Genomic DNA, 21,763 nt, shown 5'->3' with positions numbered 1-21,763 from the left:
ATGTGCTAACTGATGGAGTTGACTAATGAAACATACATAGAGGAGGCGAGTTTACTTGAAAGAAAACAAATGCATAATTCAAATTACAATATATACAAATGTAAAAAATAGTATATATTCTACAATACTCAGTTAATACATGTGCCTGTTTAATTGTGCAATGACATAGTCCATACTACGTCTTTGAGGAATATCCACAACAACACAATGAGTTATGATGGGAACTAAATGTCTTTCAGGTGGTCTCCATCTGGCACCTTGCTGGTTTACTGTTGTCACAGCTAACCGTCCACTGGGCTGCCTCCTGGTACACATTTCATGTGTCAGGACTCCAAAACTGAAAACATCCATGGCTGGAGTTTGTGGTCCTCTGCTAGAGTCGAGGGCTTCGGGTGCAGCATACACTGGATTACCAGCATTAATGGTGTTGCTCTCTCGCATGAAATTGAATGATCCAAAATCAGACAACTTGGGTAGCCATTGGTTATTTGGTATTGGGTTGAGTAACACATTAGCACTACTGATATCACGATGTAGTATGGGTGGGGAGTTCTTGTGAAGGTAGTTCAAGCCACAGGCAACTCCTAACAAGATGGGAACAATCTGGTCACTTGTTAATCGATTTCGCTCCAATGCTCGTCGGAGACTGGTGTGCATCAACTCAGTGATAATATAAGGAGGTCTGTCTGTATCTCTTGTAGCTCCAATAAATTGGAGCAAATTGGGGTGACGGCATCTTGCAGCCATGCTCATTTCTCTGCTAAATATGTGTAAGTTGTACTCTGAAACAACTTCATTGTGGAGACACTTGACAGCAACCCTACAACCACGAAAAATTGCCTCCTTCACCCAACCATAAGCACCTCTTCCTAGTTCATTATCTGATATTGTTATCTCATCACGTTCTATAGTCCAGTTTGACTGATCATCTTGTCCACTCTGTTGTTGGTTTAACATTTCTGTTAACTGTTGTATTTCTTCATCTTTTGCTGCATTTTGTTGTTGAAATAATGCTTCGTGAAGCACACGTGTTCTACTTGCTCTTGCATTTTGTTGCCTTAACTCCTGTATCTGACTATCCTTTTGGTGGTTTCGTGCTTCCAATTCGCTATTCTGTTCTCTTAAATCTTCCAATTGTTGATCTTTTTGTTGATTTTCTGTTTTTACATCATCAATCTCTTCCCTTAACTCTTGCAGTTGGTCACTATTCTGCTCTCTTAAATCTTCCAATTGTTGATCTTTTTGCTGACTTTCTGTTTTTAAATCTTCAATCTCTTCCCTTAATTCTTGCAATTGGTCATTTTTATGTTTATTATCTGATTGTAATGTATTAATATAGGGTACCAACTGCTGTAATCGCTGAGCTTTTCGTTGAACTTGTGCTTCTAATTCGCTATTGTGCTTTCTTAAAGCTTCCAATTGTTGATTTTTTTGTTGATTTTCTGTTTTTACATCATCAATCTCTTCCCTTAACTCTTGCAGTTGGTCACTATTCTGTTTTCTTAAATCTTCCAATTGTTGATCTTTTTGTTGATTTTCTGTTTTTACATTATCAACCTCTTCCCTTAATTCTTGCAATTGATCATTTTTAATTATGTTATCCGATCGTAATGTATTAATATAGGGTACCAACTGCTGTAATCGCTGAGCTTTCTGTTGAACTTGTGCTTCTAATTCGCTATTCTGTTCTCTTAAACCTTCCAATTGTTGATGTTTTTGTTGATTTTCTGTTTTTACATCATTGATCTCTTCTCTTAACTCTTGCAATTGGTTGTTTTTACGTTCATTATCCGATTGTAATGAATTAATATGGGGCACCAACTGTTGCACTCGCTGAGCTTTTTGTTGAACTTGTACTTTCAATTTGCTATTCTGTTGTCTTAAAGCTTCCAATTGTTGATGTTTTTGCTGATTTTCTGTTTTTACATCATTGATCTCTTCTCTTAACTCTTGCAATTGGTTTTTTTTACGTTTATTATCCGATTGTAATGAATTAATATGGGACACCAACTGTTGCAATCGCTGAGCTTTTTGTTGAACTTGTACTTCCAATTCACTATTCTGTTCTCGTAAAGCTTCCAATTGTTGATGTTTTTGTTGATTTTGCACTGTCAAATCATAGTTTGATGTTCTTAAAGCTTGTAATTGTTGACTTTTTTGTTGCTGGCTTGCTTCCAATCTATTAACAAATCCTCTTAATTCTTGAAACTGCAATTTATTATCTGTGTCTGAATCATCATTATTTGTTACTACATGTGATCTGTTCATTCTTTGTCTTCCTTGTACAGTCAAAATAGCATGAGAAATATATTTCTTGAACAGCAATTATGTCTATACAAAAAGTTAGCAAATTTATGGGTAGTTGGAAAAGGTGGATACAGTCGGACACGGACAGGGATATTTAAAAAAATACACTTTTACATTTACAAAACAGTTATTTTTCATACCTAGCGTTGTTTTTACAGCAGCATTTGCTTTCAGACCCAGGCGTCAATCTTGTCATAGAGCTTATCCTTTTATAAGCACATGGCGAAGGATAGACTAGCACTCTAAAGACCATATAGTGTTGTACATATGCTCTAGAAATCTAATTCAGTGTCATAGAGATTAAGCTGGCATGTCCCAACCTAACCTCGTAGGTCAGGTCCTTGAAACCCCCAATGCTTGGTATAAGCATCAACACCTTATACTAAAAGGCGTAAGATTGTGGATTTGACCTGCTAAGCTAAGTTGTATGGAGCATACAAGCTAATCTCTACAATTATATAACTCTGTATTAGAGTTTAGAGCATGTATACAACACTATATGGTCTTTGGAATTCTGTGGAGTGCTGGTCTAGTCCTTCGCACGTGCACTTATAATGGAAAAGCGCTATGACAAGATCGACGCCTGGGTCTGGAAGCGAATACTGCTGTAAAAACAATGTTAGGTATGAAAAATAACTGTTATATAAATGATAAAGTACTTTTTGAAAATGTCCGTGTCCGTGTGATCGTATCCACCTTTTCCAACTATTATTATTATCAATAGGTCATGCAAATTAAAACAATTTAACAGGGAATCAGCATCAGCTAAAGCTGTTTTTCAGCTGTGCCTTGCATGGTTTTAAATTATTATTACTACTAAGTCCAGGGCACATACAACTAAGTACAATCACCTATGTGGGGGATAACCTACCAATACAGCATGTATGCACAATGCATAGCCAAGATAATGTGTGTGGGTGGAAAAATGCAACACGATTATAAGGAAATCGACTGGCACATAAATATTACAAGCATAAGGAATTTCAAATAATAGTAGGGATTAAATGTTCACAAGTATATCTGCAGGTGTAGGCAACCTCCCTTGTTTCCCAACTTTTATTTGGGTAAGTGGAATTATAGGAAAACGGAAACGGGAACGGAAACAACCAGCGGAAAATGACTAGTGGAGCAGGTTACACGTACAAGTCATATAGCAATTGAAGAAGTAATGTACCTTCTCTACTCCTGGCTTAAGTTCAGAGAAATGGGATCTGTACTTGGCGACTTACACCACGGGTAAAATCGCCTCAGGTAAAATCAGTGCACCTTTGCCGAAATAACAACTTGAGCACCTACAGATCAATTTTTGTGCTACAGAGCGGTAGTCACAGTAGTTACATAATCACTCAGCTTCCGCGGGGACGAAAATGTACGCATGCCATTGCAGCTCGTGTTTACTCGCCTCAGGTTGTTGAGACCTTGGTCTTGAATGTTATAATGTTTGTTGTGACTAAATGTTTGTGATGTTGCTTACAGCTGAATGTGTGTGAAGCACAGGGCAGTTACTTAGTTATACATGTGTGCAAGCGTTTGCAATGCAGCATATGCAGAGTTGCCTCGAGTGTTGTAATGTTGGGTGTTGCTTGTTGCGACTAAATGTTTGTAATGTTGCTTACAGCTGAATGTGTGTGAAGTACAGGGCGGTTATACATGTGCGCAAGCATTATATGACCGATTACCTCCACTACTGTACTCATTTTCCGCTGGTCATTTCCGTTCCTGCTTTCCTATAATTCCACTCACCCCTTTTATTTTCTATGATCCCTATTCGAACTTAAAATTCCAAGTTTTTCCTTCTACTTGTTTATTTACTTTTTGTAACAAAATTATGACTGGTAAACCTGCACATACCCCATCAAAAGAAAGGATGGTGCCAGAGTTAATGTTTTCGTCTGAATGTGCGCCAATTATTGACTTGAAAGTGAAGTGGCTATTACACTTTGCTTTCAGCTATGTTCAGCCCGCTACACAGCACTACAAACTAAGAAAAGCAAGAGAGTGCCTCTGCAATCAATCCAGCCACCACAAAAATGATTTGCGCCCTAACTATCAATTAATGACTTGAAAGTGAAGTGGCCATTATGCTTCGCTTTCAGCCCAATACACAGCATTACATTTACAAACGAAGAATCAATCCAGTCACCATGGAAAATATGTACGATTCCTGGTTTGAAATGGGAAGCCATGCATCGCACTACTGCGAATCGACACCTTGGACTGTCAGCAAAAGAAATGGGACACAAAGGAGGACAAAGGTAAGTCCTATGATGATGCATGTGACACATCTATGGACGAAGCAATGTTAAACAGTGAAAAATCAAGCCTGTAGCCTTAGCCATTACAGTTATGCTTGTCTGAAGGCAGGCAGGCAGGCAGGCAGGCAGGCAGGCAGGCAGGCAGGCAGGCAGGCAGGCAGGCAGGCAGGCAGGCAGGCAGGCAGGCAGGCAGGCAGGCAGGCAGGCAGGCAGGCAGGCAGGCAGGCAGGCAGGCAGGCAGGCAGGCAGGCAGGCAGGCAGGCAGGCAGGCAGGCAGGCAGGCAGGCAGGCAGGCAGGCAGGCAGGCAGGCAGGCAGGCAGGCAGGCAGGCAGGCAGGCAGGCAGGCAGGCAGGCATTGGTCGTGTTACCAACAACTGAGAGAATCACTATAATCACAACATGTCTACTAGAGCTTTGAAACATCCTGATGGAGATTCTTGTGACTCGTGCGCCTATCAATGTAATGCCTGACTACCACAGATACGGGCTGAGGGTGGGAAAAGGTCGGAGATGGTGGGAAAATTGATCACTAAATTTCCCCTGACATAGTAAGGATTTGTCTTCACTAAAGAAATTCACTCAGGCAGCAAGTGTGTGCTTTCAGTTTAGGAAGAAGTGTCTCGGGTGCTAGCTACTACTTTCATACTAGAATCCACTTGAACCAACTCATTGCTAGATCAATGCCACACGACCATACAAATCCCTTCCTAGCCCCAGTATTCCCAGGGTTTGTAAGTTGAGACTCAGTCGGCGTTTACATCGCCAGTACTTTCCCAGTGGGTGGGGAATTGTAATTTTCAGTGATGCAAATCCCAACCTTAGCCCGTATCTGTGGTAGTCGGGGATTACACTTATAGGTGCATTATGAGTTTTCACCGATACGCAATTTTAAACATGTATAGTTTCGATTGTGGGTTTCACGCTCTTCACCCTTGACTGCTGTAAAACACCGACTTTGACCGTGGTCGCAGATCTACCTAGAGCAAGCATGGAGAATTTTTTACTTCATTATATATGACTAATAATAGTCAATTTGTGTATTATTTAATTGTGTTGCTTTGTATTTGTCTAGCTGTCTTGTATGTTCTTCAGTTTTGTACTTGTACATCTGTATGTGCTTCTGTGTACTCTGACTTGGAATGCCGAACGTTATGAGTTTAAACAAAAAAATCAAATTAAATCAGCAAGACTCTGTGTGACACCCCATTGACAGACCAGACCCTTCTTTCTAATAGAAGGGGAGGCTGCGCCAGCAGACTAGTGTGCATTTGTCACAATTTGAAAATCCGTACTACACCATATAGAGCTGTTCACTCACTTTCTCACCTCTTGTCTCGATGTAGCACCACTATGTACTCTCACATCATACGTCTCAGACCGGAATCAAACCTTTGTGAACCAATTATTTAGAGTTACGTTGTGAGTCGCGTGACTACAAAATGTTTGCTCGATCAGGTTGTCTATTATCTCTGGCTCGATTAACTTCCTTCAGTACATTTTGTAGTAGGGATTTGTATAAAGTTAGAATAACTTCGCCTGCTACATATCATTTCAGCAAAGGTAAAAAAATTTGTTGAAATATGTGTCATGCTTTAATCCGGTTTTTTTTTCCCCCAGGCTTCTGTTCCCTTAACGTTGGACACGACTGGTCTGGGGTCGATGTACCAGAAAAACTGAAGACTGAAGCCTGTGCGCAGAAAGAAGGCTCCCGGGTGATCGTGAAAGGAAAAGTGTGCAAGACACCAAAGGAGGCGAAGACAAGTTTACTGACTTTTCTAACCACGTCCGATTGGCATAAACGGAAACTCAATTACGATATCCCATATTTCACTGTTGGCAGTTACGTATCAGTGACTCGAGCAGACCCCAGCTCTCACAGAGGCAGGACTAGATTTGTGGGGATATGTATTGCCAAGAGGGACAAAGGCCTAGGTAGTACGTTTGTCCTTCGCAACTACATAAATCGTATGGGGGTAGAAATGCAATTCCAGATGTTCTCACCTATGATACAGAGAATTCAGGTACTGAAGTTGGAGAAGAGAAAATACGACGAATTGTATTTCCTGCGTGATAGACCACCTGAAGCTAGTACAGTCAGTGAAAATATGCAGCCATTGAACAATAAAGAAATAATTTATAATAACGCTGTTGATAAGGAGTATGAGAGAAAACTAAAGAAACGTCCACGTCCCAGACGTCATCGTATAACTGATTATTTTTAGTTTGTATGTTGGTGTCATTTGTGTCCAATGGCCAGTGCAATTATGCTATATGCCAAATGTATGTAAGTATCGATATGTTGCCTGAACAAACCCATAACCAGGATTTTTAATGGGAGGGGAGGGGCTTTCAAAGATAAACTTTTTGGGTTGATGGTGTCTGAAACACACTTTAGCCTCTCCAGGGAAGTTTTGCCAAAATACTGAAGATTGTTTGACTGAGTATCTTGATTTTTTCCTGGTGCAGTAAACATCTTTTAAAGGGGGAAGTTCCTTCAACCCCCCCTGAATACAAGCCTATACTGAAGTTGCTGTTTTAACACTAGATTCACAAATAAGTTGAAATAAATGATCATATTCTGTTGAGCTTGTGAGGATATACAGATAAGCTGGACTTCTGATCGATTAATTGTGAGGTGCTCTCTGTAATGTATCGCTTTTCAGATCTGTAGATACATTGGTAAACAAAGTCCTTCAAAGCAGCCACCTGTACATGTACAAAACTACAGCATTGGTGGCAAAATAACAAAGTCTAATCAAGCAGTGAAGAAACTTGACTTACACTGCATGTAGCCTGTTGATGAGGTAGTACTACTCTGTGTGTATTTGTAGTCATGGTGGTTGGAAGATAAAACTATTCCATTCAGTTATTCCACTTTCAAAAACATGGTTTGCAGTGTGGGTGGTGCCCTCCCTTTTAAAAAAATCATGAAATAGCAAAATGCACTGCAAACTGTGGCATCAGCTATTTTCAGATTTGACGTTTCCAGGGCATGTATAGTCAGGAGAGGTGTGCATCTATAAAGGTATCGGTGTTAGTGTAAATCTATAGATCCAAATGCATTCAAAGTTATCCAATTGAAAATGAAAACCTCAAGATCATAGCTAGCTACTAAATTTAATTGATAATGATTCCCATGCATCATTTTCCTTAGTACTGCATTAATTTATGTATGCATGCTCTTCGTACTATATACTTTGATGTTGTGGATCTCTATGACTGCTATTAGAGCAGTTAATATCGCATGTATACATTTCTTCATTGTAGCTATTGACTTTAAGCTACATACACAACTGTAATGGTTTGGTTTTCTGCTGCTGTATGCACAATCACTCAGATCTATCTGGTACAACCATCCTCAATTCCTAACTAAATTGAGGAAGACCAGTGGCTAATTTGAAATCTTATCCATGGAGATATTCTATTCTTATTCATCTTCAATCCACCTTGTGCAACTCCATCTATCTTGTTCTAGATGTCTAGATCTGCCTTGATGCTGTAAATCACGTTTGCATGTTTCATATAATCATCTGATAGTGACATGAATGACATAAATTGTAGCAGGGCTTTAATTCTAAGGCTGTTGTGAGGTAGTACAGCAGCATGCAGTCTGAAGTTAATTAACAAACCAAACAAGAAGCTGATACTTTTATCTACAAGCTGAAAAGGCGGTGGCAGTTGCTCTGGCCAGAACCCTGATAGGATGAATAAAAATAGCACCAAAAGTTAAGGCTGCATACTCACTTTGCATGCTTGCATATACTGACCTGAAGTTTTGAAAATGAAAACTAATTTTAATTGCAAGCCATGTATATGCGGCAGAATAAATGGATACATGCTCTATACATCACAAGACTTTATACTTCATAACATAATAGCTGACTGTTGTATTAGAGAGTAATTACATATACTGCACAGAGTCTAATGATCCCCAGGTGTAAACCATACTACTCTTTTAATTTCATGTAATTTGCATGTGCCCTGTTTTTATTATTATAGCTATGAACTTGTCAGCGTACAGTGTACATACTTGTATCCATGCATGTTTGTGTGGGGAGCACCATTGATGTCCCAAGATGTTGGTGCATGGGTACGACAACCATGTCTCTTAAATAGTCCACCTGATGATCTCTGCCAGATACACCACCACTCTAGCCAGGACCCTCACCTAAGATCATAATTTTCTGTATACATAATTTATCAACCTGTAGTAATTTCTAAGATTGTTGACTCGTGATGAAGATTTTGTAACAGTTTGCAATCAGTAAGCTGACTGAGAGGTCAAAATTAAGTGCTTAAAGATTGACATCAAATTAAAAATTGCAGACAATAGTGCCACTCATATATATATATATAATTATGCAATATTGCTGTTAATAAAAATCTGAGAGATGAGCATAGTGTGCTGCTTTAGCACAAACAAAGTTACTCAAGGATGTATAGCAGTGTCTGTTATGTAATATTTCCTGCAATTGGTGGTCTGTTGTTTCTAGTGCTGTAAGTATATAACTCTTTTCCTGTGTACAAAAAGGACACAAAACCAACATAAATCACTGCAATAGCCTCAACTAACCATCATGATCTACATGAGTTATATGCATCACTGTAGGGTGAATGGAGACATAACTAAAGCCACCATGAGTTTTGTTAGTGTCCATGGGACCATAGTGAAACAGAAGGGAATGTGGAGGTATTTCATCCTATAAAGAGAGCAGATAATGTGACCAACACATGGCACATTGTGTAAAATAACTTACAGTATGATTCAGTGATGGATTGGAGTCATGGCCAGCTCCACTCACAAAATACTCAACTGAGCTGTTCTGTTCACGGATGTGTTGCAAGGTGTGATCATGTCCACAGATATAAGCTGTGACATTGTACTTCATCAGTAATGGCCTCAAGCAGTCCACCAGCGCTGAAGTGGGTCCATGATTAGCAATTGACCACACTATATAAACACATGTAAAGATTATCGAGATACTGCCTAAAGCATATTTATTCAAAAATTTATACTGTATAATTATTGCATGACGATTGTGCTGTTTGATTACAGTGAGGTATGCAAATGACTGTTTTGCAGTCAAAGTATAGCAAGACTGCTCTATTAAAAATGAAGTTGTCTCAGTTGTCTCATGGTAGCCAGAGGCATATCATGATTTGTGACCAGATTTTACAGAACCGATCCAAATCGCACATCAGGCAAAATCAAACTAACACCACCAGTGGATAGCTGCACTATCGTACTACAAGTTTTGACCCTCAGCACTACTCAAACTACACGAGGCTGGTTTTAACAGACATCTTTTCTGGGTGGTGTGGAGTGCTCAAATGGCGGTTTCAGGCCTTGTGAAGGACCTGGCTTGGCAAGAATCAGTGGTATACTGGTGGACAGCCTTATAATGTTGACCAGATGTGTTCTCTGTTGATTTTGCTACATATCAGCCACTAAGGAGCCAGCACAGCCCTGTAATCTCGTGTCTGGACTCCAATCGTGGTCTGCCTCCATTTTGAGGTCTATCTCTTGCCCTCTACGCCACCCCCCAGCCTCCACCCCTTTGTGAGCACTCGTGATACTACTTCGCTTGTCCAACTGCTCAGATTTTCTATCTTATTTGGCGGGAAACTGTACAAGCAGCTACAAGTACTGGAAGTGGCCTGAAAGGTAACAGATTGATGCATCTTTTGTGTAAATTTCATACGCGTGCTTGCTATCCTTGGAGAGTTATGCTGGCTTCAATTCTTTAAAACCGTTTATCTCGAAACTTCTAATGTGCGATTTGGATCGTTTTTCCAAAATCCAGTCACATTTCATGAATTAATTGTACCTTTAAAAGTCCTAATGTCAATTATGTTATATGGCTGGTCAGGTATTGTAGCCAAATTCTCCAATTAAAATGAAAATCTCAATAGTTCTTAATTTCTTACAATTATATTGTTCATTATTACGTTGTATTCCGTTGTGAAAGTTCTATTAGAATAGATCTAACTGCTCTATTAGAATATCTCAAATACCCTTGTTCCACTTTAATGTTCCAACTATTTATTCTGTACATTTGTGCTGCCAAACTAAAACATCTGGTGTTCCTGCAAGTTAAAATTTCAGAGGGGAGTTCCCAGAACCCAAAGAAACCCACTAAACGTCCCTGGTAGCTGTTCCATTGCACAAGCTGCTAAGTACATGACAATGATTAAAGTCAATAAAATAAGGATATTTATCATTGATACCCTATGAAGAAATATTACAGTTTCATCAGTCAATACTACATGACCACTGTGTAAGTAGTATTAAACTACCTTCAAAATTCAAAACAAATGTCAACACCACACAGGTACCATTGTTGGTTGCACAATCACCCATGTCATGCAATTGGTTATGCACATGATGTGTGATAAATAAACCTTCTCTGACATTGTACATACATAATTGCAGCTATACTATAATCCAATATAGCTAACCAGCACAAAGTGAGGCAAAGTGTTGGCCATCTAATATGCATTGCATATCATCATACTGTATACCATGAAAAAAATTTGCTGTCTGCTGCGTGTATTTCAGGAAAAACAAGATTTAAATATGGTAGTTGGCACCTATTAAAATCTTTCAATGTGCTAAAAATTATAATATCATTTGCTTGCAATCTTTCAATGTGCTAAAAATTATAATATCATTTGCTACAAAGCAATTGTCAACTCACTCAATTATTAAAAAAATGTTACATACATCATGAGAAATCATACAAACCTGATTACCCTTACAAAGATACCAACTAAAAAATATCTATAGTACATCATTTGGTGATTACAACAATTTACACTAATTACATAGCTATTAAGATTCTTCATTCAAAACAGCTATACACTAGTATTATGTTACATGCCTCCTTTTGCCAAACACCTGTGTGCCCATTCAATCACAACAGTCTTCAGATGAGTGAACCACTTTGTAGCCATTCAGTTATATTATACAGAACTCTATACAGAACATATCCCTACTCTAATAGAACATACACAACTTAACAAAGTACTCTAATATAACAGTCCCTTCTACTGTTCCAATACAGAATTTATAAAATTGAAACATAGTAAAATACAACTAACAATATTAATGAAGTCTTCAATATCATACAAATCAGTTTTGCCTCATCCTATAAAAATTTCTTACCAGGATAATGTCCAACTACAAACAACCACTGTGCTGTTGAAGCAGCTAGTGTGTTTTCAATCCAAGTCCATTGAGCATTCATCAAGTATGCATCATTTGGTGGTGAACATGTCTGGTTGCGATTAGTAAGAAGTACTGTGTCTACAAACACAAACTGAACTTTAGACTTAGAACCAGGAATTGCAATGTTCTGAAACACACCATATTTATTTAATACATAATTGTGGGTGTACAGAAGTCACATGTTACCTCAGTGTAATTGTAATCCGGCATGTACCACCGATGTGACTTATTGGTATATGCCATTTGTGCAGTAACATTTCTGTTATGATCATGATTTCCAGCTATCATGTACCATCTTGACTGTAGTGATTTAGCAGAGAACACATCCTATATGTGTCATAAGAGAACAATGTGACCATATGTGTATTATACAGGTACTTACTGAGCATATGACAAATAGTAATGTTTAAATAAACATGCCATACTTAATCCAAAGTGCATGAGGTCGAAATAGAAAATCTAAAATAATCATTAAATTGTAATTGTGACCGGATTTGAGAAAAGGTACCTTTTTCACACATTTGACATACCAGCAAACAAAATATCATAACTGTTGACTCCTTGCACTGATTGACTTTCGTTTCGTATCAAAATATAGCCACATAATGTAGGCATACTCATCGAAAATTACAGACACGTGCTTGCAATGATACAAAAGTTACAAAGTTTGAAAGTTGAAAAAATGGGTTAAATTTTATGTGTAAAAAAGGTACCTTTTTGCAAATCCGGTCACAATTGTGTCTTCACAATAGTTCCTTGGGTATTAAAAGGGGTTAATCAACTTTTCATCATATACTATGCTTTTAGTGGAATTACTAGAGCCAGTCATTCCATTCAGTTCAGTAGGCCTTATTCAAGAACACCTCTACTCCTTCCTTCCTCTTACCATTTCAGACTAAAAATTTACGATTAATGTAGAAATTTTGCTTTTTTTTGTGATACTTAATCTAGGGTTTTAATAATTATATACAATATGACACTATGGCCTGACTCAATCTGCAGTAATCACAGAAAGCAGATTCACACACTGTTATTATAATGCTTTCCACCGAGTAGGACAGAAAATTAATCCACACAGATTACTTACTTCAAATGTAGTTTTAAATCTTGGGTCATCTACATTTGTTACACCATCTTCATAAAAATTATCCCCAAGTCCAACAGTAAATCTTGAACCGATCTCTTCTGCCTTCCTACCCATTTGCTCAGCAACACGTTTCTGTGCTATTGTGTAATATGGCGGATCAGGCAGTCCTCCCCAATCTCCAACCACAAGAAAACTCAACTTCTTTTCTCCATCACCATCATTAGTGTTAGTCAGAGTAGCTATTAATACTATATAGAATGTAGGATTTAATTGTCAGATTGCACACAATCACACCAGCCTCGTACAGCAAGTAAGCAACATACACAATTCAACCAGCTATATACATTTTCAATATATATTTGCAATATATATCTATTTTGTGACTGCATGTTTGATTTCTTCATGTAATTGAAAATTCATATACAATAATATGAAAATTGTTGGTTGCTAGTGCTACTATGATCTGTAACTGATGAAGTGTGTGCGTGTGTGTGGTGAAAAGCAAATGTATAATTATGCGGTACAAAACTAAGGTAAAGGTATTTAGAGTGGCTTGATGCAGATGCCTGTCCATCGTTTGTTTGCTTGGAAGGCTACCACACACTTGTCCATTCCATGGACCAAGGGAATGGACCAAGGAAGAGATGGAGAGATGTTCTTAAAACGATTTGTTATCACTGGGAGTTTGTGATGGTGAGTGGCATGATAAAACTAGTGATAGGTTAGATGGCAGGAAATGTGGAGTCAGTATACCTGTGATCAGCAGGAACATCAACAGGCCAGGGAGGTTGATTGACGTGCAGAGTCTGTATGAGAACATTTATAAGGAAAATATGATAAATTGTATTGAAGAGAGACAGTTACCAGTGCAGGAGCAATGTGGCACTGTACAGTGTTTCTCATGTCAGAAATTGTTTAGAAGCAGAGGAGGAGGGGGGAGGGGCTGTCTGTCCACAAGTGTGATGCAGACCATAGTTTAGAGAAGAGGGAACCAGCAGCTCCGTTACAAGTGACTTTTGCGACCTCAAGAGACACAAGTGTCTTCCAGGAAGGGAAAACCTGTGCATCAATGCACAGGGCAGTCCAATGTGAACGCTGGCATAAGAGTGCTAGGGGCCTTGCAGTCCATAAAAGATCATGTAATTTACATGCATGGATGTTTTTACTCCTTCCCTTCGGGGGAACATGGGCAGTATCCAACAGAAACAGAAGTGTGTGTCTGTGTGCGCGCGCGTGCATGTGTGTGTGTTTGTGTGTGCAGAGGCTAATCTAGGGACTGGGTTACATATTGTCCCCCCCCCCCCCTCAAAAGCCTTGATACATAGTTAGAAAAAAGATTAATTGACAATCTTTCCCAAAGTTACATAATCAAATAGTCAATAAGTATTTTAAAAATTGTTAATTTAAATATGAAGTAGGCATTCATGCAATAAAAAGTAGTGGAACAAGAGATGAATGACGGTGTTACAGCATAGCTCAGTGGGAAGTCTCTACTTTGGCATTGAACAAAATATAATAACTAATGCACCAAAGTAGGGACTTTCCCACTGAGCTACGGTGTAACACCACCATTCATATCTTGTTTCACTACTTTTTATTGTATGGATCCCTACTTCATTTTTAAATTAACAAAATACTAGACTAAGTTTGTTTAGTTTTTTGTTGTTGTGGCACAGTTAGCTACAATGTAACTTGTATTAGTCCACTTGTATTTTCCACATCTGTAGGTATGGGGAAGGCAGATATCATCGCTTATCAACAGCTTGCCTATTTGCTCAGTGAGAAGAGGAGTTTCCCATATTCTGTGGTTATGGGCTGGTTTCGCTGTAGTTTGGGGTTCTCCTTGCTGCGTTCTTCAATAATGTGTATCAGGGGATTGTGTTCTAGATCCAAGCATCCCTGTGTGCCTCCAGCCGTTAACTTTGCTGTTGCTGAGGGGCGCCTGTCTCCTTTAGAACAACAATGTAATAGCTATATACTGATTTTATATTGCGTTTGCTTCTTTTTTCTTATGAAAATAGTTATGTCTACCAGAACAATGTAACTTGTAACGGTTCTATCATACATGACTGTTGTATTACAGTGACTGTTGTATTAGATTATATCTCGAGTCAGCCAAGGGGTGTACAGCTAGCTAGACCAATAAGGAGTAAAGTAATCTTGTTTACTGCCAGTTAAGTAAATGCTGAGCTAGATTCAAGAACAATCTGGAATAACTTGCCAACCTCAGTGATTGAGTCAGAAAACATTAATATATTTGCTAACCAATTACTAGACATATAACTAGTATAGCTGTAGTGTAATCATGTGTATGTGTGTAATTTTCCTGGGGAATTATTTGCTCCCTGCAGGAGCATCGGTATGCCATCTGCCCAGTAGAATAAATCAATAAAATAGATTGTTAAGAGGTGGGGTCTCCGTACTCTATCACTATTAGTCCACCTAGATAAACCAATCGCGAACGGGATCCCAATTGTGAAGTAGCAGATATCTAGTAAGTGTACCTCTTATAGTAGCATCGGGACTGAAGTACTTCTGAAATCCAGCTCTGAAATAATTCTGTGGTGTCTAAATATGCTGCTGAAAGAAGGCATCTAAATATGCTGCTGAAAGAAGGTGTTGATACGGAAAATTAATGCCTCGATATGGTTTTGTTGGATGAAGAAGACAAGCAACCTGATTGAACAGAAAAGAAAAGCCAAGGAGCAGAGGGCCTATGCTTGTCGGAACCCAAAAGGCACATGCCACTGGTGAGTTTGTTCTTGTGGCGTATAATTGTGACTGTGTGCTGCTTCGTTAGGCCTCTAGCCTTGCGATTGTGGTCAGTGAGGTAGTGAGGCAGGCAGTGAGACTAAAATTTGAGTTTTGGCGATTTAAAAAAAAATTCTATATCAGGCCACCTGTATGTGTTTTGTTATATTTAATGCTGTATTATGTATTTTATGGACTAGTACTATTCCGTAAAGGTAATTTTCGTCACGTAAAATGTCTCTAGGATGATTTTTGAAAACAGAATTTTGAGTGGTGCGTGAAATTTTCACTGCAATCCCTACTTAAACAGTACTACCATACTGTTTGATACAGAAACATCACAGCAAAATTTCACCAAAATCGTGTATCTAATTTTTCAAAATTTCCTGTGGGGACATGACCCCAGACACCCCTAAAAACCGCTTGCTTTGCATTTTGGAGTGTGCTAACTGTGCTTCACACACTTATATAAAAAGTAGTGAGCAAGAGTGTTTAAGTAGGACACTTAAATTAGGCTTAAGTCTATTATGCTCCAAAATCTTCCTTTCTGGAAGTTTTTTTTATTCACCTATTATTCTCAAAAATTATTCTCCATCTACCTATTATTCCCAAATTATTCCTGAAATTAGTGCCAGATATAAGCATATTAATTACGAATTTATATAACTGACTGTTATAATAGAATTATGGGCTCAAAGTTGATTGCTCTATTAAAGTGAGTGACTGCTTTATTAGAACATCTCAATCTTTTAAACCGTTTTTATACTTGCACTGTTTCAGTGGTGTTTTCAAAAGATTTTTACATCAGGCTACAAGGAAAACTTATAATTTTGTACCCATTATTCCTGGAACTCGTCCAATTATTCCGGAATATTCCCCAATTCCTTCAACCACCTATTATTCCCAAAATTATGCCGCCATAATAAACGCATGCCTAGACACTTTCAAGCAAAATCTTATAAAACCACAGGCTCAATTTGTCATAGGTGCCTCATGTTGAAAATCATTTGAACTATGCCTCCAACACCAAATGGGTTGCATTCATATATCATTCCAAATTCAATCCCTACCTTAGTTTGTTGGTACTAAAGATGGAATTAAATTTGGTTGATGATACCCCTTCTTTTATTGTTGCAAAATGCCTAATCACTTGTAGATGAAAACTCACTTATGGAGATGAGTAATATAGAAAATAAGATAATGATGACAATCCAGGGGAGGAAGTATCTTCTCTTGAATCTCCATTTATGTGGCTCATCCAAAAGCTGTTCATCTTCTCTACAATGACAGAAATTTAGTTACTAAAGTATAGTGATACATAGTTACATTTGAATTTTTAGAATATTGCTTGCTTCCCGTCACCACTGGAATCACATTTTGAAGGTATTCATAAATTGATTATTATCATTTTAGACATATAGTGGACAGCAAAACATAAACTTCAAGGCACTGGCTACTTATAGAAAATGGGTTTTGTGGCCTCTTCAATCAGTTAAAAGCCTCTTTTTAAGGTTACTCCTGCAACAATCTAGTTACCTCAGTAGCTATATATGTTTATTTGTAGTCTTGACTATTATTTACTGTACATAAGTATCATAGCAAGCAACCTCACATTATTATGTTTCAGCAGTAATAACATCCATTACAGCTCATGCAGAAACACTTCATCACCCATTTCATTAAAAATGGTAGAAATTTTGGTAAACATGTAAATGCTCTAATAGAGCAATCAAAGCTACAGTACAACATTTGCAGTTAGTTTTATTTTAAAGCATTATTTAATGCATTTGCTATGACTAGAATACTTGAAAGAAATTCTCTTCGTTCCAACTCAGCTTTTTTTCACTGGCTCAGTGACAGGCTGTGACAGCTACATCACTGTTATAGTGTGTATACGTGTTATTAAATCTATTGGATTTTAGATACAGATTGCAAAACACTCCTATGCTTGGATCACAATAACAATTTTAAAACATAGTATATCTATACACATTCTGCAGTTGCATACTGATTTAGTGTATCATTATCATCATCGTCATCATCATCATTATCAAAATTTTGCATCCTCATCTTGTTCTGCATAATGACAAAACAAAATACATGAAGATGCCAGTAACAGCATGCACCATAATCATCTTCACCTACACTGTATTAAGGCTTCAACGATGCAGTATAAGTGTATGTGTTGAAAGTGACAACGTTAATCCCAAACCACTACAAGGTGGTTGGGTTTAGGAGGACATACTATTGGTTTTATTTAGAAATCAATCCTGCAATTGTGACAAAAACCGATCCAAATCACACATCAGGCAAAATCAAACTAACACCATGCACCAGTGGATAGCTACACCATCATACTACTAGTTTTGACCATCAGTGCTACTCAAACTACTCAAGGCTGGTTTTAACAGACGTCCATGCATGGTGTGGAGAGCTTGAATGGCGGTTTCTGGCCTTGTGAAGGGCCAGGCTTGGCAAGAAGCAGTGGTTTACTGGTGGAGGTCTGATAATGTTGGCCAAATGTTTCTTCTATTTATTTTGCTGCTTATCAGCCACTAAAAAGCCAGCAAAGCTCTGTAATCTCATGTCTGTACTTCAATCGTGGTCTGCCTCCATTTTAAAGTCTATCTCTTGCCCACCCCGCCACCCTCTTCCCCTTTGTGAGCACTCGTGATACTACTTTGCTTGTCCAACTGCTCAGATTTTTGGCAGGAAACTCTACAAGTATCATGCATCTCTTGTGTAAATTTCATATGTGTGCTTACTATCCTTGGAAAGTTATGCTGACTTGAATTCTTTAAAACCGTTTATCTTGTGTGATTTGATATCATACACTGACAAAAAATATTGGACAGAAACTAGCCTTCACGTTGCCTTGGCAGTATTGCTTAGGTACAACCAAGCCCAAAAGTACCTTATAAGTATGACCCAAAGTGCTTCCAATAGGTTGCTACAAAAATTATATTTAGAGGATTTTTCCACTGCCTAACTGACTTACTAATATCTTTGACAAGTGTAAACCTCAATAACAGCTGGGCATGATTTATTCACTGTTTGATGTTGCTCAGCCTAACAGGTGCCTTTCAGCATACCACAGTACTCACAATGCACATATAATGAACTTACCTTTGTCCCCCACTTCTCTTCACTGACAGCTCAAGGTGTTGATTTGCAGTAGTACATGATGGCTTTCCTACATTTGTAATAGGAATAGTCCGTATTTTCCATAGTAACCGGATTGATTACAGAAATGTTTTTTCTCTGTTCTTCATTTGTAATGTTGTGTAATGGACTGGACATGAAATGTAATAGTCACTTGGCACTTTTCAGTAATTGATTGTTGGGGTACACGTTCAGATGAAAACATCAAGTCTGGTGTCATGCATTCTTTCTTTGGATGTGGTATGCACATGTTCACCATTCATTGTTATGTTACAAAACAGTAAACAAACAAGTGCAAGGAAATATAAGTTTAATTAGGAATCACAGAAGAAAGTAAAACAAGCTGGGAACTCGCCTACACCTGAAAATATACTAGTGAACTAATTTAACTGTAAAAAATTAAATTAGCGATTAAATGTCCACTAGTATATCTTCAAGTGTAGCTTTGTTTCTTCTATGATCCACTACTTGATTGTACTACGTAACTGCTGTACACTGGAGACGGCAACCCATTGAATAAAGAAATGGAATCGTACTTGCATACATATCCTTGTACTCTATAACCAGCCAATAGGGATAGAAGATCAATGGACAAAGAAGATGATATTGAATATTTTTAGGTATCGTAAATGCAATACTATCACCAAATATTTAACTACAAGCCAATATTGAAGGGACAGTCCTTACACAGACTTCTGTTGGTGTTACCAAGAAGGTTTCTCCAGACAAGGCAGCCATTAAAACTATTATGGATAGTTTATTCTACTTGCATGTCTGCATATAGGGATTCACCCTTTGATTCACTCTCTGACGACATACACAATATTTCACTAGAAACATTAACTGCCTCGGTTACATTATAACATTTACCACCTGATTAAGTAGTGGCATTGCGAAGGAGTTAAGGACAGATTTTCTCTCCCTCTGCTTGTAAGTGCTGGGAACATGTATCTCATCGGTTAGGCTATAGGTACTCCACTCTGTTTCCTGTCCTGGACTCAGGAAAATTTGCATGCAAGCTGGCGGTCCATTTCCATTATAAGATTGGCAGCTTTTCAAGCCATTATTGCCTAGCACAATCACAAAAAGCTGCATAAAACCATGCTTAAGCTTGTACCTTCCATTTTAAGTTGCAAAAATAACACAAACATGAATTTGTGCCAACTTGACAACACTGCTGATACATGAGCAGACACTGTTTCAAGATGGCTTTTACTGAGCCTGTACAGTATGCAAGAATTAATGTAATAACAGAATATTTAGAGCTGACAGTAACCAGATGTGGGCAGTGGATGGGAAACAGAGAATTTATTTGGAATGGCCTTATGATGAACTGCATGAAATGCATGTTTCTTGGAGGAGACATCAACAAATTCCTGAGATGATGTAACCATAGATATACAAATGCCAGGTAGCTCCCTGGGGTTTATAAATCTAACACTATAACTAATGACAAGAGTAAATAATAACAGAGTGTCTAACTGGCCTTCAAAAATGACTACCACAAGTCCACAGGTTTCCTTTGAATTTACAGAAAGGGCCGGGTGTTAATATGCTTTGTAGCAACTTTTCAAGAGGCTACTCAAAGTCACCACCTCCTAAAGTGTTAACTCACTCTAAGTTGGGAGTGAGTGGGTCCTTACAGATTCTCAATATCAATTTTCTGAAACATGACCTCACCAACATGAGTGATGATTATATATTAACACTGAAGAGTAAACGGGTGAAAGAGAGTGCAGTCCATCTCCAGTATGGGCCATAAAGAATGACAGCCACAGGTCTTTCTGGTAAATTCATGCTTATGATATAAGTGCTGATTGAGTGAGTTCACCAACAAAATACCACAGACAGACACACAAAGTCATCGTTTAACAGCTCGAGGAGGACTCGCGGATCAATCAGTTGACCACGCCCACGTACGCCAAGCAGTCTTTTCTTTTCAGGTAGCTATCCATAACATTAACACATAACACAGGTACCTGATGATTAATATAAGCAGTAGGATAATCGCTCGGCACTGGTCCCTTCTGTGAAAATTAATTGAAGCGCTCATATAATTTTTTTGCATGCGCTTAATTATTATATATATTTATTACTGTGCAGCAATCAAAAGATTATAACGCACAGGTGTGATCATAAAAGTTACTTAAGTTATTACAAAACTCATTAGGGGTAGAGGAATTAATTACATCAGCAGGGAGTTGGTTCCATAATTTGATGGTTGATGGGAAAAAGGAAAATTTGTATGCATCAATTAGAGTCATTGGTTGGTGATAGTAGCCACTCCTTAAACTTGAAAGTTTAGGGGTAAGATCATCTGTAGGCACAATCAAATATCCGTTAATTATTTTGTAGAAAGTACTTAATTTAGCCTAGTACAGTGGTAGTACCCGAGGCCAGAGGGATAATTTGAAGTTAAGCGATGTTTTAAGGCAAACACTTCCATATTATCCTAAACTATAGCTAGCTACATGATTAAATAGCTAAGGCCACTCCAAATAAATTTCCTGTTTCCCGTCCTGGGCGGGCGGTCCATTTTCATTATTTCATTATGAGATTGGCGCCATTATTTACCTGGCACAGCTATAAAAAACTGCACAAAAGCATGTTCCTTCCTTGTTGCAAAAATAACACAAACGTGAAGTTTGTGCCGACTTGATAGCACTGCTAACAAGTCAGCTAACACCGTAACTGTTTTAAGATGGCTTTTACTAATGTCAGTATGTAAGAATAACTGGAAAATAATGGAAAAATACGGAATAATGGAATATTAGACAGTAACCAGATACGGGTGGTGGACGGAAAACAGGAAATTTATTTGGAGTGGCCTAAGTAAAATGCAGAGTATGGTGCATAAAAGTTTATGCATGGAGCACATGCACGCAGGTTATAGGAGTCTGTGATGTACCGGCCAGAGAGATTGGACTATAATTATTATCAATAGTGATGAAACATTTCCAAATAATTATAAC

The 21,763-nt window shown here is 38.2% G+C and overlaps 3 protein-coding genes across 9 annotated transcripts; 1 reads left to right on the top strand and 2 right to left on the bottom strand.

The window, feature by feature from the left end:
* Positions 1 to 50: 50 nt before the first annotated feature.
* Positions 51 to 5,957, bottom strand: LOC136257430 (interaptin-like). Of its 5 annotated transcripts, none has more exons than XM_066050631.1 (2): positions 5,882 to 5,957; positions 51 to 2,331 (listed from the first exon to the last, which is right to left on the bottom strand). In XM_066050631.1, the coding sequence occupies exon 2, from the start codon at positions 2,266 to 2,268 to the stop codon at positions 133 to 135; it is 2,136 nt and encodes a 711-aa protein (XP_065906703.1). In that variant the 5' UTR covers positions 2,269 to 2,331; positions 5,882 to 5,957; the 3' UTR covers positions 51 to 132. The 5 variants fall into 5 exon arrangements, with proteins under 5 accessions (XP_065906703.1, XP_065906704.1, XP_065906705.1 ...); XM_066050632.1 differs by having other exon boundaries at positions 5,890 to 5,940; XM_066050633.1 differs by having other exon boundaries at positions 51 to 2,275; positions 5,890 to 5,940.
* Positions 5,958 to 5,973: 16 nt separating this feature from the next.
* Positions 5,974 to 6,846, top strand: LOC136257429 (large ribosomal subunit protein bL19m-like). Its single transcript, XM_066050630.1, has 2 exons — positions 5,974 to 6,123; positions 6,181 to 6,846. The coding sequence occupies exons 1-2, from the start codon at positions 6,003 to 6,005 to the stop codon at positions 6,783 to 6,785; spliced, it is 726 nt and encodes a 241-aa protein (XP_065906702.1). The 5' UTR covers positions 5,974 to 6,002; the 3' UTR covers positions 6,786 to 6,846.
* A 2,012-nt stretch (positions 6,847 to 8,858) lies between these two features.
* LOC136258222 (tartrate-resistant acid phosphatase type 5-like) lies at positions 8,859 to 20,876 on the bottom strand. 3 transcript variants are annotated; one of them, XM_066051554.1, is made up of 9 exons: positions 20,771 to 20,876; positions 17,638 to 17,705; positions 16,798 to 16,907; positions 12,879 to 13,126; positions 11,978 to 12,091; positions 11,729 to 11,918; positions 9,321 to 9,514; positions 9,137 to 9,263; positions 8,859 to 9,080 (listed from the first exon to the last, which is right to left on the bottom strand). In XM_066051554.1, exons 2-9 carry the CDS (start codon positions 17,697 to 17,699, stop codon positions 9,016 to 9,018), a joined length of 1,110 nt encoding a protein of 369 aa, XP_065907626.1. In that variant the 5' UTR covers positions 17,700 to 17,705; positions 20,771 to 20,876; the 3' UTR covers positions 8,859 to 9,015. The 3 variants fall into 3 exon arrangements, with proteins under 3 accessions (XP_065907626.1, XP_065907624.1, XP_065907625.1); XM_066051552.1 differs by having other exon boundaries at positions 11,978 to 12,118; positions 20,771 to 20,875; XM_066051553.1 differs by lacking the exon at positions 20,771 to 20,876 and adding an exon at positions 20,407 to 20,724 and having other exon boundaries at positions 11,978 to 12,118.
* Positions 20,877 to 21,763: the final 887 nt, after the last annotated feature.

Source organism: Dysidea avara, chromosome 6, assembly GCF_963678975.1.
Source record: "Dysidea avara chromosome 6, odDysAvar1.4, whole genome shotgun sequence".
In the NCBI taxonomy this organism is placed as follows: domain Eukaryota; kingdom Metazoa; phylum Porifera; class Demospongiae; order Dictyoceratida; family Dysideidae; genus Dysidea; species Dysidea avara.
This window is presented reverse-complemented; position numbering and strand designations above follow the sequence as displayed.